At 32.9% G+C, this 22,693-nt stretch overlaps 1 protein-coding gene across 1 annotated transcript in view; it reads right to left on the bottom strand.

Annotated features, from left to right (window-relative positions):
* Positions 1–20,119, bottom strand: part of LOC135143753 (uncharacterized) — a 108,327-nt gene extending 88,208 nt beyond the window's left edge. The window contains exon 1 of the mRNA XM_064075679.1: positions 19,779–20,119. Within this exon, the coding sequence (XP_063931749.1) occupies positions 19,779–19,888 (110 nt within the window). The 5' untranslated portion in view covers positions 19,889–20,119. The remainder of the gene's footprint in view (positions 1–19,778) is intronic.
* Positions 20,120–22,693: the final 2,574 nt, after the last annotated feature.

Here is a 22,693-nt window from a genome sequence, read left to right as displayed (position 1 = left end):
TCAGAAGATGATCCTGACAGACGATTGGAATTTTGTGAAAGCTTCATGACACATATGACGACAATCCCAATTTTTAAATAGTGTCGTATTTTCGCACTAAATGGTACCGTAAAAAACACAATTGTCGTTACTGGGCTCGAGAACAACCTCATTGGGTTCAAGCGGCAGACATCCAACATCCCCAAAAAATTAATATTTGGGTGGGAACAATAAACTGAAGATTAATTGGCCCGTACTTTTTTTCACAGAAATTTAACAGAGATCGATATTTAGATCATCTTAAAACCGCAGTGCTTCCGGGTCTAATTGCTACGTTTCCTGATCCAGATATTCCATAAAATTTAGATCGTAGGATTTGGTTCCAACAGGATGGGGCACCACCACATCAGAAGGTGAATCGGAAGGCGTGGACCAATAGAATAGCCACCTAGGTCTCCGGATCTGACACCTCTTGATTTTTTTAAGGGAACATGTAAACAGTCGTGTTTACATAGACAGACCCGATAATTTAGACGACTTGAAAGCACGAATTCGTCATGAAATGATTCGTATAAGTCCTCAGAGTATTGAAAATTCTGGGTCAGACAGAGAATGGGGAACAGTTTAAATAATTTCTATAGCGTAAATATTTACAACAACGTATTGTTCTGTTTCTGGATCTCTTCTTTTCTTGATTTTTAGTTTTCGATTTTGATACAATTTTTGAGTGTTTGATTTATCGATTTTTAGATTTTTCAAATTTTCGATTTTTTACTTTTCTGACTTTTGGATTTCTCGAATTTTCGGCTTACCTTTTCTAGATTTCTTGAGTTTTAGATTGTTCGAAATTTCAATTTTTGGATTTTTCGACTTTAAAATATTCAATTTCTAGTTTTCTCAATCTAGACTTTTCAATTTCTTCGATTCTTTCAGATTTTTCGACTTTTAGATTTTTCGATATTACGATTTCTCGAGTTTTCAATTTTTCGACTTTCCGATTTGTGATTTGTTAATTTTTGGATTTTTCAAACTGGAGAAATCGCCATTTTTCGATTTAACTTTTCGATTTCCCATTTTTCAATTTACCGATTTTTCGATGAATTTTTTTCTGAGTTTTTAGACTTTTTGAAATTCCCGATTTTTTGCCTTTTCGATTTTTCAATGCTTCGAATTTTCGATGTCTAATTTTTCGATTTTGAAACTTTTGAAATTTTTAAATCTTTCTTTCGATTTATCAAGTTTTCAGTTTTTAATTTTTCTCTTTTACAGTTTTTCGATCTTCATACTTTGGAATTTTTAAAACTGCAACGTAATTTTTGTATTTTACAACTTTTGAATTTTCGCATTTAAATTTTGTTTCACATTTTTTTTGTTTTTTAATTTTTCCATTTTCATTTTCTTACGCACTTTTACAACTCCATCTGTTCGATAACCGGAGTATATTGCTCATTTCTTGATTTTTAGAGTTTTCGATTTTTGGATACAATGTTTGAATTTTTCGACTTCGAAATTTCGAATTTTTGGGTTTTGGATTTTTGATTTATCGACTTTTAGATTTTTTAAATTTTCGATTTTTGAGTTTTTAGATTGTTCAAAATTTCAATTTTTGGATTTTTCGACTTTTTTGATCTTGGAATTTTTCGACTTTAAAATATTTCAATTTCTACTTTTCTCAATCTAGACTTTTCAATTTCTTGATATTTCGACTTTCAGATTTTTCGATGATCCATTTTTTAATTTCTCTTTTTTACAAACTCGATACTTATATTATTCGATTTTACGATTTCTAGATTTTCCGATTTACCGATTTTGATTTTTCCACTGTTTCACTTTTTGATTTTTCAATTTTTGGATTTCGCAATTCTTTGGAGCTTTCGCTTTTTCGACATTCCGATTTGTGATTTGTTAACTTTTGGATTTTTCAAAATGGAGAAATCGCCATTTTTCGATTTTTTGGCTTTTCGATTTTTAAAGTTCCCGATTTTTCGCCTTTTCGATTTTTCAATGTTTCGACTTTTCGATGTCTAATTTTTCGATTTTGAAACTTGAAATTTTTGAATCTTCAGTTTTTCGATTTGTCAAGTTCTCAGTTTTTAATTTTTCTTCTTTACAGCTTCTCGATCTTCAAACTATGGAACTTTTTTCGATTTAACACAATGCAATGTAATTTTTGTATTTTACAATTTTTGAATTTTCGCATTTTAATTTTATTTCACAACTTTTTTGTTTTTCAGTTTTTCCACTTTCATTTACTTACGCACTTTTACAAATCCATCTGTTCGATAACCGGAGTATATTTCTTTCTCAGTGTAAATTTTGAACAAATAAGGGAAAACCTGAGTGAGGTTAATACGTAAAACTTGAATTTTGTATTTTTTTTTTTCAACAAAAGACCAAACTCAAAGTTAAATGATTAATTTCATGGCTGTCAATCGTTAACAAAACTACATTTTCATATGCACAAAAATAAGATTTATTAAATAAAGCAATCAAAATTATACCTTACTATTTAAAAAAAAAATCGATGACATTATAACTTTTACAAATTTGACGTAAAATTTTTCTGACATATGTCAAAAGATGGAGCATAAAATACAAAGCTTGACATGTTTTTGCCTTTTTTTCAAAAACAAATGTTGCGCTTTTTATGGATTTTTGTGCATTACTTTGCCATGTTAGTTTATGCTTCAAGAAATAAAGCAGAATATGTTGACATATTATTATAAAAGTTTTTTTTTAAACAAAATAAAAAAAATCAATTTGTGACTCTCTCAAGTGATTTTAGCTTCAACTTGATCGTTTCGTACAGTTTTGCTTTATTAAAATTTTCTGAAAAAGATTACGTTTCGGACTTACGACCTTTTGCCTTTCTACCACAAAATTATCATCAATTACCCTGAATTCAGCCGAAAAACTCGTTAGCATTTGCAGTCCGCCAATCGCAGTATTCCTCGCAAATCCAACACCAAATTTTCCATAGCCGATCTCTAATAGATCCACACTTTCGCTAACAAAACCTCGTGAACTACATACGTATCTCGCAGCGCTCCGATTTTTCACTTTTTGGCAAGTCTCTGCCTCTCTTCCACAACAAAGCAGCGTTTTCTCTCCTGCCCCACAGAATTTGTCAACTTACTATTAATTTATGATCATTATGCAATAAATTATGCATGCTGGAGGCATCTCGAATTAACCGAATCCGCTCTGACCCGTACTGTCAACACAGCAAATCATCGCGGCAACCCTGAAGAGTCTCCTGCGAGTCCGAAACGACCCCGTATGATCGCACGAATTCGCCGCAGAACCACCGCTCCGACACTCTCACTCTCTCTCATAATATCCTTGTGCACAACTCCTCCTCTCTTTTCACTTTCAGCGGTCGTCGACCCCGCAACCGTCTGCCCTGCCGCCCCGCTCCCCCGACCCGCCCCCCTCCCGCGTCCTGCTGCTGCATCGCGGCCAAATATAACGGCCTGCTGCGCTCCTGCTGCACTCGGACACCGAGCGACCTCAACGACTCCATATTTACTCCGACGTGACGTCACCGTGGCGAATTGGGCGTAGGGCGAAGGGGGCTGTGGACGTTACGTAAGCGTGGAAAGCCGGACGGGGCGGGTTGACGCGGCTTGGATTCGGCACTGTGTTTATGGTCGTGGAAGTTTCTGAACGTTGTCATATCACTATTCCATATTATTATTAATTAATTTGACAAATAAATACGCACTGTTATATTATAATCATTGGCATTATAGTTAGCACATCTTTGTGTATGTATTAAGTGTTAAGCCTTTTTTGAAGAAACTGAATATGCACTTGGCGTCTTGAAAAACTGCAAAGCAATAAATTTAGAGAACGAAATGGTGCACATTTCCCAGATGGTGCTAAAACAAACCCGGAAACTCAAAACCATTCAAAAATAAGTTTCGGTTTCAACCGAAATTCTTAATAAAAGTATAGAACTGTGACTTTAAGCTAGACTCTAAACTTGTCCTTGACCAGTTTAGATTAGTTTGCATTTGAAGGGTAATAATTATTATGTCATCTTGTTAAATATGTATTAAAATTCTAGAAGTTCTGACGGTTCTACTGAAGAGAGTATTTATTTGGGTAGCAGTGTTACTAACTTCAATATAGTTACTGTTGGTGTAACTTAGAGCACTGTTTTGGGACCCACTTTCCATGCAATTTTCCTGAAGTGTTTTCTCGTAAACACTCAGAAAATGAATATTACCAAAGTTCGTTTTTACAGATAAACTACGGAAGTATTGTAATCGAGTCCATCGGACGACTGGTTACTTTCATGTTTTCTAGACGTTTCATGACCCCTCAGTACGAAAAAATGTCTCCAGTTTCCGTCCGTCTGTTTGCCGTAATATTAGCAATATTATGTAGATGGTAAAACGCTAACCAAAATTTGTTTACTCATTCCAACCCACAATGGAATGACGTCATCTCCGAATTTTACAGTAGTACACTTTTATATTAAGAAAAATAGTTTCTGAGTTTAAAATATTTTATTGTGTGATACTACAACATGTGTATCGGTAAATATCACTTTCTTCAGGTAAAAACTGAAGTAAACTAAAGAAGTGTTTAGTACAGTAAATGTTATTTAAATTTTATAAAATAATAATTAACGTACTCTTCCATTTGTTGTTTTTTAGATCCATGTGAAGTGCTTCACTTTCTCGATTCTTCAAATTTTCGATTGTTCAATTTTTGGGGTTTCTAAATTTTCAATTTTTCGATTTCTCAATTTCTCGTTTTCGATTTTTCAAGTTTTTGATTTGTCAATTTTGAGCCCACCTGCACACTTTCTTCATTCCATCGCCTTTAAAATGTAATGACTAGCAGCATTCGGAATGGCAGAACAACTAATAATGCCTTTAGTTTAAAACATCATTAATCACAAACTTGCAGATGGCAACTTTTTTCATACCCGATAATTATTTTTCTCTCCACGCCACGTCAAAAAAAAGGATTCCAAAGTAACTTTCCAGAGTTGGTCTCTCTGATCTGCGATCTCGTCTACGCGAAATCGTTCGAGACGCTTTTCTATGCAACCACTAATCCCTTTAATGCCAGTCATCTCCCTGAATACACAATTTAATGTAACGGTAATGGTACGTCTTTGCTCTTTGAAACCAATAAAACAACACAGGGATTGCTACTAATCCATTTATCCACTTGAACGCTTCATTTGCTGGAGAATGTGGCGTTTTCTTTTTGGGTGCAATTAGAGGAGTGCTATTAGCTATGAGGAGAGTATGGGTGGAGGATCGTTTTAAATAAAATTTGTATGTTTAAAAAACAGAAAATGCATCTAACTGGATTCCAATTCCAACTTAGTGGGACCGGTTTAGCAGCATCTCATTTCCCATAATCCCACATGACTGCTACGTTTATGGTGGAAATTTAAAGGTAGATTGAAATTTTAAAAAATCCTGCTGAGTTCAAAAATCAAGACAGAAAAAAGTGGGTTATTTCGACAGAACTTCCCTCGCTACTTAAGTACACTAGGACAAATCCGCTTCTTCAGTGTAAAGTTTTAGAGTCGTAGTTCATGTTTGATAACATTTTTTTCTATCGAGTAACACTTTTTTAGTTGTGCTGCCACATATTCATCTGTATTTTTGTTTCAAATTGCTCTTTACTTCATTGTAATTTCATGTTTTTTCGATGTTCCGTAAATCTTAAAATGTAAAAAAGTAGTTTTCAGGTTCCAAATCTAAATTGTAAAATGTTATACAATTTTGATTTTTTTACATATATGTACATATCTGGATATCAAGGGTTAAAAACTCAACATGGATTCATAAACCAGAATTGCAAATGTTATTTATAAAATTTAAATTACATTTACTATTGTAAACTTTGGAGATGGTTCATTGTTGGTAGGGGTGGTTAGACACATTTTGATTAGCGTCTTACCATGTACACATACATATAAAATTTGACAACAATCAGTCCAGTAGTTTCAGAGATTATCTTTCTAATAAAAATTCAGACAGATGGAAATGGAAGACCTATTTTTTCGTACTCTAGCTTGCGCAACGGTGGTACCAAGTGAAAACATTTATTTTAATGGAAATTTATTAAAAAATAAGTATACGTAGACGTAAATTTTAAACTTCTTACTTTAATTAAACCATTGGATATTAATTTATTTTAATTTAACCAAAACAACGCCAACTGAATAGAATATTTGTACTATGTATGTATCCATATAATAACAGTGTTTTATCATAATAAAATTTAACTGTTTATTGGATTGCCCAGTTGTGTTGTAAAATGATTGGGAAAATAGAACAATAACTATTAATTAAAAAAAAAAACTGTATCAGTTGGAAACTCCATTTTTTTGTGGTGGTTGCACTTGACAGGCTTCTTTTGATAAATTCTGGCGTACTAAAATTAAGTGAGAATCGTTCTCACGTTGTAAAACATTGCAGCGACCGGTGTTATAAGCAGTTTAATCAAATTCGAAATTATAAACAATTAATATGTTAATAATTGAGCAAGGGAATGATGAAATTAATCAATACGTGGTGAAGCAACGTGGAAATAAATTACTAATTACAAAACACGTAATTAATAATTCAGAATCAAAATTCAAGAATGACTAAATTCCAAATCGATGGCTCCATATTCTCCTTATTCGGATGTTCTATGTAAGATTTTTGCAAATGCGGTTTAATTAACACTTCGACATTATACGAGTCCCCAAACGTAAACACAGTTTTATACATCTGGATTATATAACAATACGTTCTCTTTTCCTAAAACGTGAATTTTGAAAGTCGATCTGCCTAAAAAATATATGTACAAAGAATAAAAAAAGTGGGTTTATTTAATAATTTCAGTTCAAGATGTAATATATATATATATATATATATATATATGCATTGTGTGGTGCTTATCTATTGTCTGATATCGTTAACTTTCCCAAAACGCCCATTTCGCAGGAACAGTTACAAATCACTCGGCGAAACTAGAAAGTGCAACGGGAATAAGCACCGTTAAAAGGATAAAGTGTTGGTGTAGATAACTCTTTCAAAATTGGAACAAACGGAAATATGCAAATGTGAAATGTCAATGTATTTTTTTAAATATCTGCAACGGCGATTAACCAGCTTTCTCGGTCCGGCACGATTTATGGTATCTTTTCCATAGATTTGCCACCTACACGAACGTAAACAAATTTCTTCCGTTCTCTTTCTTCGTGTAACATCGACGACTTTTTTCGAAAAACGCCCGTTGCTTTTCGATATGGAATTGCACTAGGCGGTTTGTGCAACTTTTTTTTCTCGTCTGGTTCCAATATGCATTCTAGAAACTCGTTTTGAAACTTTATTTACTAGTTGTGGCTTTTTTGTAATGAAGAAATCAGTTTGGCTGTGGCCCCGCGTTAGTCATAATTTAAATCCTTGATGTCGGGCTGCACCTGTAATAATATTAATTATCATATAATAAAAGTGAGTAATTATGTTTTTCAACCTCAAAATAATTCCAATGCTTCGTAAAAATAACGCAAAAATGTTAAGGTTTCGTTCATTAACACGTCCGACCCAGACACGTTCGATTTTCTTTTTATTTCGTTAATAATAATCGAGCAAAGCAAATGTTTAAATAAGTACATCGGCGTTACTCTCGATCAAACCAGACTTTTCGCAATCGCGTTAGAATTCGTGGATAGCTTAGCATTTACGCTGAGGAAAAAAATGAAGAAAGTTGCTCCAGTGCGAATTCGAGGATCGTTGAACTTTTATTTTTTTTTGCGTCTTGTTATCAGTGGCAAGGACGTGCGCAGGTTTTTACTAGGTACACGTGATATCCTAAAACGTCGATTTATTACGGAGCTTATCTTGCCGACGTCGCGTTATCCACTACCTTGTTTTGTGTTCTTCTACTCGCTGGCGTCAGGTCATGACCCGAGATGAGGCACCTTCGACTTTAATGGATTTTTACCGAACGGGACTAATTTCGATGTGTCTGGCACGCATTTGACGCTAAATTAACGCTGCTCTGGCTGTGTGCTGGAAATGTTAAGAAAATCTAGGCACGGGTCTTATTAAATCGATAGACGGACGGGATAACTTAAATAAAAACTAGTTTTAAAACGAGCAACAATTAAAAAGTGGAAGGTACGAGGTAAGAGAATCGTAATAAGAAACGCTGTTACATAAAAATATTGGTCGAAGGTTATAGGTTATTTGGACAGAACTTCCTAAGCCCCTGAAGTGCAACTCAACCAATCCCGCTTTTTTGAAAAATTATATACCAGTTTTTTTTAACTTGAATTCTTCAATTTTTGTTTTTTTTTTGTTCCTTCAGTTTTTCGATTTGCAATTTTTCGAGTTCTAAGTTTAAATTATTCGGTTCTTGAATTATCCAACTTTTGAGTTTTTCACTTTTTAATTTTTGCAATTTTTCGATTTGCAGTTTCACGAGTTTTCAGTTTTTAATTTTTTAAATGTTTGTTTTTTCATGTCTTCTCTATTTTTCGTCTCAGTTTTTTTTCTTCATTTTTTCAATTTTTCGGTTTTTCAATGTTCTGATATTATAATTTTTCTTTTTTCGATGTGAAATTTTTTAATTTTTAGATTTTTCAGTTTTTCGATTTTTAATTTTTCGTTTCTTCAGTTTTCGAGCTGCAATTTTCTAGTTTTCATTTTCAATATGTAAACATAATGAAAAATCACTTTTCCTATTTTACGATTATAGAAATTTTCCATTTGTCAATTATTATTGGATTTTAAAACTCTATATTTCAATTATTAGACATTTCAATTTGTTGATTATTAATTTTTCAAATTTCCGCTTCATCAATTTTTCATTTCTTCAAATTTTCGATTCGTAATTTTTCATTTTTTCAATTTTACAACTTTTAGATTTGCAATTTCATCAATTTTTCGAATTTTCGATATCATGATTACGCAATTTTTCTTATTTTCGGTTGAAATTTTTCGATTTTAAATTTTTCAGTTTCCCGACTTTCAATTTTTCGATTACAATTTTTTGTTTTGATGTTTTATTTTCTTTATTTTTTAAATGTCTAGGTTTTTCAATGTTCTGATTTTATAATTTTTATTTTTTTTAATGTGAAATGTTTCAATTTTTGGATTTGCAGTTTTTCGGTGTTCAATTTATTGATTTTTGAATTTCTAGAATTTTTGATTCTTCGTTTCTTCAATATTTGTGATTTTTTCAGTTTAATTTTTGGATTTTTGAACGTTTTCATTGTTTGACTTTTTAATTTTACGATTTTTAATTTTTCGTTTTTTCAATTCCCCAATTTCTCGGTTCTTCAAATTTTCGATTTGCGAATTTTATAATTTTTTGTTTTTCCCATTTCAGTTTTTCGTTTCTTCAATGTTTCGATTTGCAATGTTTCAGTTTTATTTTTTTTGTTTCTTCAATTGTACGACATGCAACTTTTCGAGTTTTCACTTTTTAATTTTTCACTTTTTTGATTTTTAAACTTGGATTTTCCAATTTTCGATTTGCAATTTTTCGATTTTTCAACTTTCAAATTTTTAATTTTTCGTTTTTTCATGTTTGAATTTTTCAGTTGCATGATTTTTCAGCATTTCGTTCCTTCAACTTTTGATTAGCGATTTTTCTAGTTTTAAATATAAAATAAATATAAAATGATAATTTTTTAAACTTGTCAAATTTTGCAATTTTTCATTTTTTTTTGTTTCTTCAATTCATGTTTCAACTCATCAATTTTTCAATTTTTAGAATTTTCAAATTTTCAGTTTTTTAATTTGTTTTCAGTTACGATTTTATAATTTTTTAATTTTTTTTTAATGTGCAACTTCAATTTTTGGATTTTCCAATTTTTCGGGTTTCCACTTTTAGATTTTTAATAATAATAATAATAATACCAACAATGTCTATTAGTACATATCAGTATAACGAAAAGTCGTTGTACAAATCACAAATTCAAAATAATACAAATACAATACAAGAAAAATTACATACATAAATACATATAGATTTTTACACCATTAAAACCATTAAGAAATCAAAACATCAGATTTTTTAGTTTTTCGTTTTTTTAGTTTTAGATTTTTCCCTTTCTCGGTTTTTCGATTTTTGATTTCTTAAATTATTGATTTGTAATTGTCAATTATAATTTTTAAAATTTTGATTTTTTCAATTTTACGATACGCAATTTTTCAATTTTTCGATTTTTTAATGTCAAGAGTTTATCGAATTTACAATTTTGACGAGTTAATAACTTTTGGCTTTTCCATTTTTCGATTCGAGTCCTTTTTTCTTCTTTCCATTTTTTCGATCCATTATTTTTTTTCGATTTTTAAGTTTCTCGATTTGTAGTTATTTAATTTTTCCTTCAGTTTTATCTTAGCAGCTACTGGCCCCGCCCACCCACCCTCTCTTTTCTTAGAGGCTATGTCATTTGCCAAAATCAGTCTTACCTTGGTAGGTACTAGGCCCACCCACCCACCCTCTCTTCCCTTAGAGGGTATTTCATTTGCCAAAATCAGTTTTATCTTAGCAGCTACTACCTAGGATAAGACTGATTTTGGCAAATGACATACCCTCCAAGAAAAGAGAGTGTGGGTGGGCGGGACTAGTACTTGTTAGAATAAGACTGATTTGGTAAATGAGATTCCTCTAGGAAAATAGGGGGCGGGCAGCTGAGGCTAGTATCTGCTAGGATAGGACTGATTTTGACAAATGAGATCACTACAAGAAAATAGTGGTCGGGTGGGGCTAGTACCTGCTAAAATCAGTTTTATCTTAGCAGCTACTAGCCCCGCCCACCCACTTTTTCGATTTTGCAATTTTTCATTTTTTCAGTTTTGCTATGTTTCCGATACGTAGTTTTTCGATTTTTCAACCTATCAATTAAAAAACAACTGCAAAATTGTGAAAATGAGAAATCAAAAATTAAGAAACGAAAAAGTAAAAATGAAAACTTTGAAAAATGTAAAAATTTGAAATTACGAACCTGAAAAATTAAAGAAACAAAAAATTCAAGAATTGAAAGATTAAAAATTTAGAAACTTTAAAATCGAAAAACAAAATCTGTATTGTAAAATCGAAATATTGAAAATTAAAGAAATCGGAAATTCGGACAAGTGGAAATCCAAAAATTGCAAAATTAAAGAATTTAAAAATAGGAAAATCCAGGAATTGAAAGAAACATTGAAAAATTATGACAAATCGAAAAGAAAATTAAAAAATTGGGAAAATGAAAAATAAAAATCTAGAACTTGAAAAATTGAAAAATCGAAAAATTGAAGAGACATAAAATTTAAAAATTTGGAAGTCGAGAAATTGAAAAGTCGAGAAACCGCAACATCAAAAAATTGGAAAATCGTAAAATTGAAGAATCGAAAAGGTGACAATTTAAAAAATCTAAAGATTGAAAAGAAAAAATTAACATTTTAAGAATCGAAATGTTGAAAATTTCCAAACGGAAACATTAAAAAATTGATAAATAAAAAAAATAAAATCAAAAAATCTAAAAGCTAAAAAAGTGAATAATCGAAAAATCGCAACTTCAAAAATCAAAGAACTAAAAATCAAAAACCTGAAAAGTCGACAACTGAAGAACTGAAACACTGAAAAATGGAGAAATCGACACTTCGAACAAACAAATCGTCGAAAAGTTGTGAAATTGAGTGATGGTAAAATCAAGAAATCGAAAAATCTAAAAGTCAAAAAATTCGAGAGATCGAAAAGTCGGGAATCGGAAAATTAGGAACGCCAAAAATTGAAAAGTTGAATAATTGAAGAATCGAAAAACTGAAAAATCGGAAATTGAAAAATTACTTTGTTTCAAGTGACTTTTTCCATTACAAAATTGTGATTACGTTATCACTCAACATCTTTCAATGACGCGTAATCAATTTGAGTAGGCGGTATAATGCTAACAATAACAGTACTAAATTTCGGGAAAATGGAACGAGTCGTTGTTGATTTAATCAATAAAATAAATTGCCTGATTCATTATTTTTTTTAAGTCACCCTGTATAAGTAATTCTAAAAATTATGAGTGCATTGATAAACCACAAGTACGGTCACAATCGATGACCTGATCTAGGTGTTCTAGACAATGATAAAATCAAAACTATCTAAAATAAAAACGTAAAAACACACACCAAACAGCAAACTCGTAGATAACATTTGAAAAGATAAGTTTCCTTGAAATTTTCCGCCCGAAATTTTCCACTTTTCGCCAGAGCACATGCCATCTTTTATTCACCATAAAGATGTTTTTTCCTGTGGGTCATCACTGTTTTCTAAATATACTCCCGACACATTACGACCTTTTTTGTCTTTTTACGGTCCTTGGCAAGTCGGCAACACGTGGGTGCGAAACAAATTGCCGATTAAAAGCGTTTTTCGGTACGGCACGGTACGACAATCCGTCCACGAAATATGAAATCCAGCACTTATCGTCTCGACGAAAACTCGGAACGCACTCATTAAGGTAACAAACAAAATGCATTTGGTGCGAGATAAGCGGCGAAATAATAAGTTCGTCAAAAACACGACGAGATCTAAATATTTGGTTTGGGAAAGGATGTGTTTAGACCGACCAGTCTAAATATTGGAGAGAAAAAATATATGGTAGGCAGTTTTGCAAGTTTGTTATGTGAATATCATTTGTATATGATAAAGTGCATTGACCTAAAACCGCATGTGTGTCAGTTTATCGCAATTAGACAGGTCCGTACTCGGCGAGATGCGGTTTTTCCCGGGATTCGCCGAAAACTTTCGTTAATTGCACGTTATGTAAGCGATTTTAGACAGATTCCGCGCAGCGGTGAACAAAAAAATAAGAATTTATCGAAAAAGATCAGGCGGACTGAGTCCAAACTGGTTTTAGTACTCGATTCTTCATGGTCCTTCGAGCCGGATTTGCACCGACGACGTATAAATCGAAGTGTAAAGTTTCGTCGAGGGAAATAGCCAATTGGTCAATCACAACCTCCTGCGATGCCCTTCCCGATAAACAAATTACCGACTACGACCCGAAATTGCCAACTTTAGCGGACTAGACAGGTGGCCGTGGCAGCTGGCGGCATTACCAACATTTAAATACACGGGGTGGCCGATAACCTCGAATTCCGCAGCCGACTGAGATTCCCCAGATCGAGATTGTGCGTTTTGACATAATTTCGCTTTTTCAGGCGAGTTAATTAGAATGAAATAAAACCGTTAGGGATTTTACGTCGCACGGCACTGCTTTACGAGCCTAGGTGCGCCCCACGGAAAAATTTCATTGCAGAATAAATCAAAACAGTATAAAGTGCCCATCGCAAGATTGAAAACCGTCGTACAAGCAATATAATCAACATAAATCTCGTAAAATTGTTGCAGAGGAAAGAGTCTATGATAGAGACGAAGAAAAGAGTCATAAAGTTTATGACCTGCTGATCGCTGTGAGTGCTGGGAGATGTGTTTGCAATGTCTTCACCGTGGGCACTTTAAAGCAAAAGGGAAAACGAAAATGGGACGTACTGATTAATGGAGTTGTATTTGGAGTGTATACATCAGAAGATAAACAGCGACGTTTGGAAGAATCGAAAGCTAATAATTGTTTCAGCGTCTGGAAGGTTACATGTTATATGTATGGGTAGAACTAACTGCTATGAGAATAGAATCGTCTTGATTTTTTAACTTAGACTTACTATAGAAAAAAATGAAAAGTTTGTTCGACTTCACTCCAGAGGCGAGGAAGGTTCTGTCTAAATGGACTTTGACTAATGTTTTTTTATAACCCCTATAAGTTAAAATAAAGTTACGTGTGACTGTTGAATTACAGGTAAAGAAGGATGTTATGCGATGTTACAAGTGAGTTTTTCGTAACAACATTTTGTTATGATGTCATCAACATTCTAACAAGCACTTATATCAATTGAATATGTGCAGTGTAACACTAATAATAACAGAACTTCCCTCGCCCCTGAAGTATAGCCCAACAAAATCCCGCTTCTTTGAAACATTATAAAAATTGTTTGCGATTTTTGTTTTCTAATAACCTCTACAATATAAAAAGCGGTGGCGTAAATGACACTCCCGCAGCTTTTTTGACTTGTATTTTTCAATTCCTTATTTTTTGTTTCTTCAGTTTTTCGACTTGCCATTTTTTGAATTTTCAAGTTTAAATTTTCAATTTTTAGATTTTGCAATTTTTCGATTTGAGTTTTTCGAGTATGTATTCATTTTTTAATTTAATTAAGGAAATGAAAAAACGAAAAAGTGTGATATAAAATGAAAATAAAAAAAATCGGGAAAATGAAAAATAAAAATCAAGAACTTGAAAAACTGAGGAAACGAAAAACTGAAAAATTGAGAAATAAAAATTAAGAAGTTGAAAAAATGAAAAATTGCAACTCGGAACATCCAAGACACGAAAAAATTCAATCAAAGTAGGAATCAAATCATTAAATGATTCCGAACAAACATATACAATTTTAAAACAATCAATTCAGGAAATATTATTTGTTTTAATAACAGGAGAGAAGAAAACGTGTAAAACATGTAGAAACCAATTTCTGCTCTTCACCAACTAAAGAAGAAATTAGCACTACTCCGTCTTTAAAAAAATCTTGATCTTGTTTGTATTCATTTCGCACATTTTTTATCTCATTGAGTGTATGAAAACAAGCCATAAACATTCACTATCGGTAAATAGCACCAAAACTAGTGATTCACAATGAAAGTAAATCTACACACAAAAATTTTATAATTGTAAAAAGATTATCAGGATTTCAAAACGTGGATTAACAAGCATTATACGACACAAACAAAAATAATTACTTATTTTGATCATTTACTATCTACTTGCAATTAACCAAGAACAGTTAGCAAAAAGCTACTTTTATTTTATTTAAAAATTTAAAAATATACATAGCTTAACCAGATTTAACGGAACTCTTAAATTTATTATCGTATGTGGATTTGTAAAAAATAGCTTACTTTTCTCTGTTTTCAGGCAATAACGCCAATTCCATTTTTTAGAACAACAACGATAAACTTGCAGACTAGTAGCTTTTCACTGTCTACACACAACAGCAAAAACACACCTAAGAGACTAAACTTGATACGTTTCACTAACGACTACAAGTAAGCTCAATTACAACTACTTATACCCTATTGTTGCTAGTCCCACCGTCTCCCTTACTTTTTGCAGGAGTGATTACGAAGAGTGGGGACAGAACCAGCATCTGCGTTAAACACTATACCCAGGTTTAAACAACAAGTATTCATTTCCATCACTAATTCAAAAATTTAGTGACCCCTAATTTTTCTTTTAATTAATTTGCTATTTCACTTTGTTTATTTGACCATGTTTATTTGGATAAGTGATGGTTATTTTTACTAAAATTAAAATTTACGCTACAATAATTCTCTTGTTTGTAACTTCGTGGAAGAAATATTTGACAATTTGTACCTCGACTTGATATGGCATGACTTACTACTATGTTGGAGTTATGAATTTACCTACAAGATAAACAACCAATTGAAAAGTACGATTTTCGAACCAACAACGACGCGGTTCGATTTTTCCGTCTTTGAGATGTGGTTTTGCCGGAAACGAAGAAAAACCAACGAGGATCTGGTTCAAAGGTGTCTTGTTTACAAAAGGAAAAAGGCTGACATAAACTACATCTAATTCTAAGAAAATAAACAACAACAACACGGACTGCTGTTTACACACTACCAGTTACAGTTCTCCAAATAAACAAAACCGGCATTTCTAAAAAAATCACACTAAATCAGATTGGAGTCGTTCAAAAACCGTTTTGAGGTATGAAGACGCCAACAATAACCCGGACCGGTTTCCTATCCTTTCTGGAATGACTGTAATCTTACAACAGGTGCAGTGATAAACGGCGTCTGGAATTAGAAATCTGACCCTCCACCGTTAAACCCGAGAGATCAGATCATTTCAGAAAGAATAAATCTGTCGATACCGTTCTCGATTAGGTCCAATCTGAAATTCAAATACGCGAAAATTGCAAATTGTACACAATGTTTGAGTATGGCGATTAACATAATTTATGAATAATATTAGCATTAACTCTGGAATCCGCGGAAGTTTGACGGTTGCGTTGGAAAGCATTTGTGATAGACTCGTATGTAGGTAAAGTGGCTGTTTGTTTATTGTAAATAAGAGAGTTCACGCCCGAGGGGCATTGCAACCATTACTATAAATATAAACGATGATAAAAATTACAAGGCGCAGTTAATGAGAATGGAGTGTACATAAATTAATGGCGAACATATCGCACATAATAATAATAATGTAATAACAACAAACACGACAATAATTTGCAGCAGAGGCGTCCAGTTTTGAGATGGATGGGGGCAACCATACCGAGTTTGAAGTGACGAACTACTCCAAGTAAACAAAATTTTAGATAACGGCTGAGCCATGACTAGACGGTGCGATACCAAACAAACGTTAAAATGCTTTAACGTCACCGCTGTGACGAAGAAATTGACTTTTAACTGCGAGAATCGGATATTATTGCAATAAATCCAGGGGCGTCGTTATGGGGGGTTCAAGAGTCATTATAAGTTGGCAAAATAAAAAATAGTTGATAAGTCATCCGATTGTCTACATTAAAAAACTTAATACATACAACGTGGAAATACAGTCAGATCAATAAAAACTGTTTATTTATTACCCCCCAAGACTGAAACTCTTGCTACGCCTCTGAATAAATGAGATTGTAACACAGTACTGTCGTTATGTAACTGCACAAAAAAATTACAGGATAGTCTGATTTGACTTCCCTTTTATATTAAAGGTTCTACTTTGTGATGTTTGAACCGTTTTTAATCCATGCTGGGCACCAGCCAAATTCTGTCAAAACACTTGCTTAAGTAATCTTCAACATCAACAAAATTTAGAAGATTTCTCGACTGATACTAGAAATTAACACAGGAAACCAAAAATGAATGTTCTGAAGGGAATGTTTGCCTTAAAAAACAATCAACAGAAATTGGCTAATATAAACCTGCTAAGCTAAGAATAAGCAACAACATGTAGCCCTCCTACTGGTGGAAACACAATTCAAGGAAACGACTTGTAAATTAATGTTTAATCGTGTCTATAAAATCTTCAGTTATATATATTACTTTGCGGAGACGTTTTAATCAGTTTAACAAATGCGACAAACAAAATGTAAAATTTTAAATGGCTGAAATTTTATACTGAATTTTCAAAATGAGTAATAAATATGTTTGAAAACTGGTCAGTTCAGGTCAAAATTAGAAATAGAGAAAAATACCTAACTTGGTTTTTTAAAACACATATTTTACATACTTTTATTAACCTCTTCTTAGCTTTTACAACCAAAAAAATCGCAGTAGGCTTTTTTACATCCTGTGTTACAATATTTTGTGGAGAGATAAATAAAGGTAGGCGCTTTGTTATGGCATAAATAAAACAAAATTTTCATATGCAGGGAACCCCTTGTATTTTATTTCTGCATCTTAAACTATTTTTTTTCTTTTATGTCAGTATTTTATATATGTATTTAAAATTGATAGTTTCTGTGGTTTTTACTTTTTTAAGACACATTGACATATTAGAAGAATGAGAAGAAAAAATTGAGCGCGACATAGTAATAAAATACAGGGTGTTCTATTTGAAAAAACTGAAATATCGATATTGGAAAATTGTGAAGTTTTATAAGTTTTTATAAACACTGTTTGTTAAAATCTGATTTAATTAATACCACAACAACGTGCGTACGTCTGTAGATTTCTCCATAAAATATTGACACAGGTCTAAACAATAACATTATTACGAGTTTTTTGTGAACAGTTCCTTGTCAAACAATTTCAAGAAAATTGGAATAACGTGTCAACGTCGCATTGGAATTTCAAAAATAACCTGTAGTTACAAAGCAACATGTAAAAATATAGAGCGTGTTTCATTTAATGAAAACTAAGTTGCCTTAAGACTAATAAACAGAACACCCTGTATAATGAAAAATACTAGTCTGCAAAGAACAACATACCTTTTGTCTTTGACTTTTTTCTATCTCTAACAATTAATGATAATAACGATAAAATTAATATAATACGACTTTTCATTGACTTTTTTGTCGATTTTATTAGATGTATAGGTAATCCACGAACTACTAATTCGAACTTTACTATTAAAAACTGGCGAATCGTACCACAATATAAAATAAAATTTTGTACTATGAAACAGACTACATTCAAATTTTAATAAAACATTATTCTTAAAAAACTGATGATTTCACCAAATTAATTTATGAAACAATTTAGGTGAATTTTCTGAATACGGTGGCGTAATGTTTAGTTTCAGTAATTATAATAAAATTTTACGATGGAGTAATTTCAAACAGTTATGTGGTATTTAAATCTTCCTTTAAAGTAGGCACAGTTTCTCTTATTCCAATTTAGTTATGAATTAGTAGAATACCATTATTTTTACACTGCAAGTACCCATGATTCTAGTGAAATTTTGGTCACAGTCGAACTGTGTTTAAAAATTTAAAAAAAAAATCTATTTCTCAAAAAATGTAACTTCACTTATGTCATGTTATAAATTTTCTAAAATATACAATTATTAACAAAACTAGACATACGTCTGCAATTAATGCAAATGCTTATGTACAAAAGTGAACACCAACAATGAACTAAAGAATCATAGAAATCATAAAATTATGCATAATTTTCATCCCCTAATCACACCCCAAAAACACTCATTAGGGAAACAGTTGTTGTTGTATTGTAAAATTTACATAATACAGGTGGTGGTTCTACTTTTTTCAACACGGTAATATCGAAAACTTGTGTAAACGCGCTAAATAGGTTAAACAATCAAAAATCTACGATGTTTTTGCCGGTCTAGTAAGTCTGACTCTGAGCTAAAAGTACTGTTAAAAATTTTCACAGATATGTCCGACTACATATTTACATTTACGTCTATGGTTCTATGACTACATTTTCGGAAATTATTGTTATGAACATAAACACACGAATTAGGACATTAATATGTTATTACAGCCTTTTACATACTAAAAATGTAAACAATCACTCTCCATATTTAATAATACACACTAAGTTGTCGAAATTTTCATGAATTTTAACTGTCAAGCGGTTTTTCAAATCATGTTGTCTTTCAAGCACGTACTTTACACAACACTTTGTTCGAAACTTTATCGTAATTAATCTACTTAAAGTGACAAGCTACTGGTGTAAAACTTCCCATATCCACTGCCGGAGAGATAGAAGTTCTAGTACTAGTCGTCGGTGCTACCGTGTCGTCATCGAAGCAAGTTAAAATTGATAACGAGTTTTCCAAGTTTACGCCCAACTTAAAATATGACTATCAAAACTGTCAAAAAATTTGGCTAAACATAGGCGTAGAGTCCGCGGGGGCAAAGGTCCCAATGGAGTGCGTTGACGTTGAAATAAATTCCCTTTTGGTTTGTCCGAATCCAGATCAGTAACGAATAAATTCAGGTTGAAATTTCGAGCGGCGACCCGACGAACGAACGACCAGTGGAATTCTATGCAAATGCACTCCCGTCAGCCAATACAACCGCTGACATATTTTCCGCATTGCCGCCCCCCCAACCCGTCAAAAACAACGAAAATTCTATTCATGTCCGAACTGACATCTCCAAACTAATGACGTGTTCGAACCTCAGATGAACATTTAAAAATAGTCCATAGCGCTCACAGCCAACGCGATCCATTTAATCCGACTCCTATTTCATTTTAGTAATAAACGTCTGAAAATCGGGAGGTGAACGACCCTTTACCTTTGCGGTTTAACGACAGGTCTTATCATAGCTGGCCTTTTCTCGTCCTTATTCGGGAGTCTCAAGTAGTCTTGGTCTCCCAGCAGGAACAGATCTTTTGATATAATCATGGCACCGAATCACCAGACAACTTTCCGAAACCCTCACACGCACTCGGAGTCGCTCATGTCACTTATCCGTACGTTCGACGGTTCTAGTACAGTGCGTACATTATTTGGACACTCGGTGTCAAACACGTGCACAGCCGACTGCGATCGTCCGACGTACTCGCACATCCGCGGCCAAACTGAAACTGAGTGGAACGCGATCGCAGCGGGCCGTGGATGTGGACGTGGTGGAGGCACTTGTCGCCGCGACCGCCCTCACTTGTTTCGGAGTGAAGTTCGTCGAATGTTTACCCCACACCTGCTGTCGCTCGCTCTCCGGCCGGGCTATCGACTTCTTTCTTTCCTGCGCGGAGATGGAGCGGTGCGGATCTGACCCCGGACTCTCCGGAAAGTGACCTTTTCACGGAAAACGGACGCCTTCCTCCCGGATTCGGGCTTCAATCATTTTAGAATCTCTCCGACGGACGTCCCGCTTCGCGTTTGTTGACAGTCGTCGAACTTAAAATTTTAACGAAGTCTAGGCTCACTTTTATCGGAGAAGTCGTGTTCTTAAATGAGTATCTATTGAAAAGCGCACACAAGTTCATTTTTCCCTTGATGACAATTTTCACCTTGACGGCTGAGATTCTTGGTGTCATCCCGCCCGTCTGTTGGATGCGATCCAGTTCTTTCAATGCCTTTTATAAACAATTAATTTTAGTTTAAAAGAAAAAGAAATAAGGCGTTACAATTTGATGTCACCTGGGCACGAATCCAGAAAATTGTTTTTATACTTAGCGAAATTGATGACGGGCCAAAAAATTGCTCGAAGGTTGTTTGAACAGAACTTCCCTCGCCTCCGAAACGCAGCCCAACAAATCCCGCTTCTTTGAAAAATTATAAAAAGTTTTGCGATTTTTGTTTTCTGATAACCTCTATAAAGTAAAAGCTAATGGCGTAAATGACAGGCACGCAGCTTTTTTCACTTGAATTCTTCAATTTTTCATTTTTTTCATTCATTCCTACTTGAAATTAATTTTAGCTTTGACTAACAAGTGTGTTATAAAATGATAGTTCATTGTAGTTCAAGAAGTGATGTCTGTCATAATCAAACTTCGGCATCTCGGAAGTGATGCTCATTGCCGTCCGATCGCCAGCACTATTGCAGTCGTGGCCTACAACTTCGGGAATTATTAACACAATAAACAACTACTACTTTTTATAGGTTTTCCTCAGTTATATGAGTTCTCTTGGATGTTAAAATGCTTTAAAAATTAAAAATGACTATTCAAAATCAAAATTTTCGTGATGATCTTGATTAGATAAACCCTTAATTGCTTCAAACGCCACTGAGGTTGAGACTGCACAGTCGGCCAGCCAAATTTATCGCCTGACGTCGCAGAGTCGTTTTTAATATTTGTCTGATTGATTCCCCATCACTTCCCCATCAATTTTTGTTTTTTCGTTTCGTCAATTTTTTGATTTGAAATTTTTCAATGTTGATTTTTCTGTTTCTTGAGTTTCAACTTTTCGAGTTTTCATTGTTAAATTTTTTAGTTTTTCAATTTTCCAACTTTTGGATGTTTTAGTTCTTAGATTTTGCAATTTCACCATTTTTCAATTTTTCGTTTCTTCAAATTTTCGATTTTTCAATTTTTCGTTTCGATTTTTTATTTTCTTTATTTTTTCAATTTTTAAGTTTTTCAATGTTCTGATTTTATAATTTTTTTTAACGTGAAATTTTTAATTTTTAGATTTTTGACTTTTTTGATTTGCAACTTTCGGTTTTCAGTTTACTGATTTTTCAACTTCCAAATTTTTTAATTTTTCGTTTCTTCAATATTTTATGTTTTCGCTTGAACTATTGGATTTTTAAACTTTTTAATTAATTTTAATTTAATTTATTAAAATTTTTAATTTTACGATTTTTGATTTTTCAGTTTTTCGATTTTCCAACTTTTTTAGATTTTAAATTTCTCGATTTTTCAATTTAATTTTTGAACTTTTCGAATAAAAAAATAGAAAAAATGCAAAACTGTAGAAAAATCAAAAGTGAAAAAAAAATTAACGAGTATAAAAAATCCAAAAATTGGAAAACAAGAACTTGAAAAATTGAGAGAAACATTGATGAAATAAAGGAAATGAAAAAACGAAAAATCGTGATATAAAATCGAGAAAGTGAAAATTAAAAAATCGGAAAAATGATAAATATTAAGCCCTTGAAAAACTGAGGAAACGAAAAATTGAAAAATCGAAAAATTAAAAATTGAGAAATTGAAAAAACAAAAAAAAATTTGTACTATGGAAAAATTGTAAAATCGAAAATTTTAAAATCCAAAAATTGAAGAAACGAAAAACTGAAAAATGAAAGAAAGTGAAAAATCAATAATTGCGATATCAAAAGCGGTTAGCGTTTTACCATCTACATGATATGCCAAATATACAATATACGAAATTTGATAATAAATTGGTCTAGTGGTTTCGGAGATTATGTGTCTAATAAAAATTTATGCAGACGATAGACAGACGAAAACGGGAGACCACTTTTTTCGTGCTCTAGAGATCATGACAGATGTTCGGTATTTGCAAGGTTTGGTATGTACAAGATAACACAACACAACGAGTCGATAACTACAGTAGACAGAATGAAAGTTAAAATTATTCTGTAAGTAATACCATTATTCTAGGAAATAGCTTAAAGTATTTCGTCACTAATTTTACAGAACTTGGATTCAGGCGCGGATCCAGGGGGGGGGGCAATGGGTGCAATTGCCCCCCCCTGACACACGACCGAGGTACTTTATTTTGACCAATTTCAAAATTTTGAAA

The sequence above is a fragment of the Zophobas morio genome, unplaced genomic scaffold (genome assembly GCF_036711695.1).
Source record: "Zophobas morio isolate AGI-343-1 ecotype UQ-CSIRO unplaced genomic scaffold, CSIRO_AGI_Zmor_V1 ptg000075l, whole genome shotgun sequence".
NCBI classification, from domain to species: domain Eukaryota; kingdom Metazoa; phylum Arthropoda; class Insecta; order Coleoptera; family Tenebrionidae; genus Zophobas; species Zophobas morio.
The sequence above is the reverse complement of the archived record's forward strand: the minus strand, read 5'-3'. Positions and strand labels throughout refer to the sequence as shown.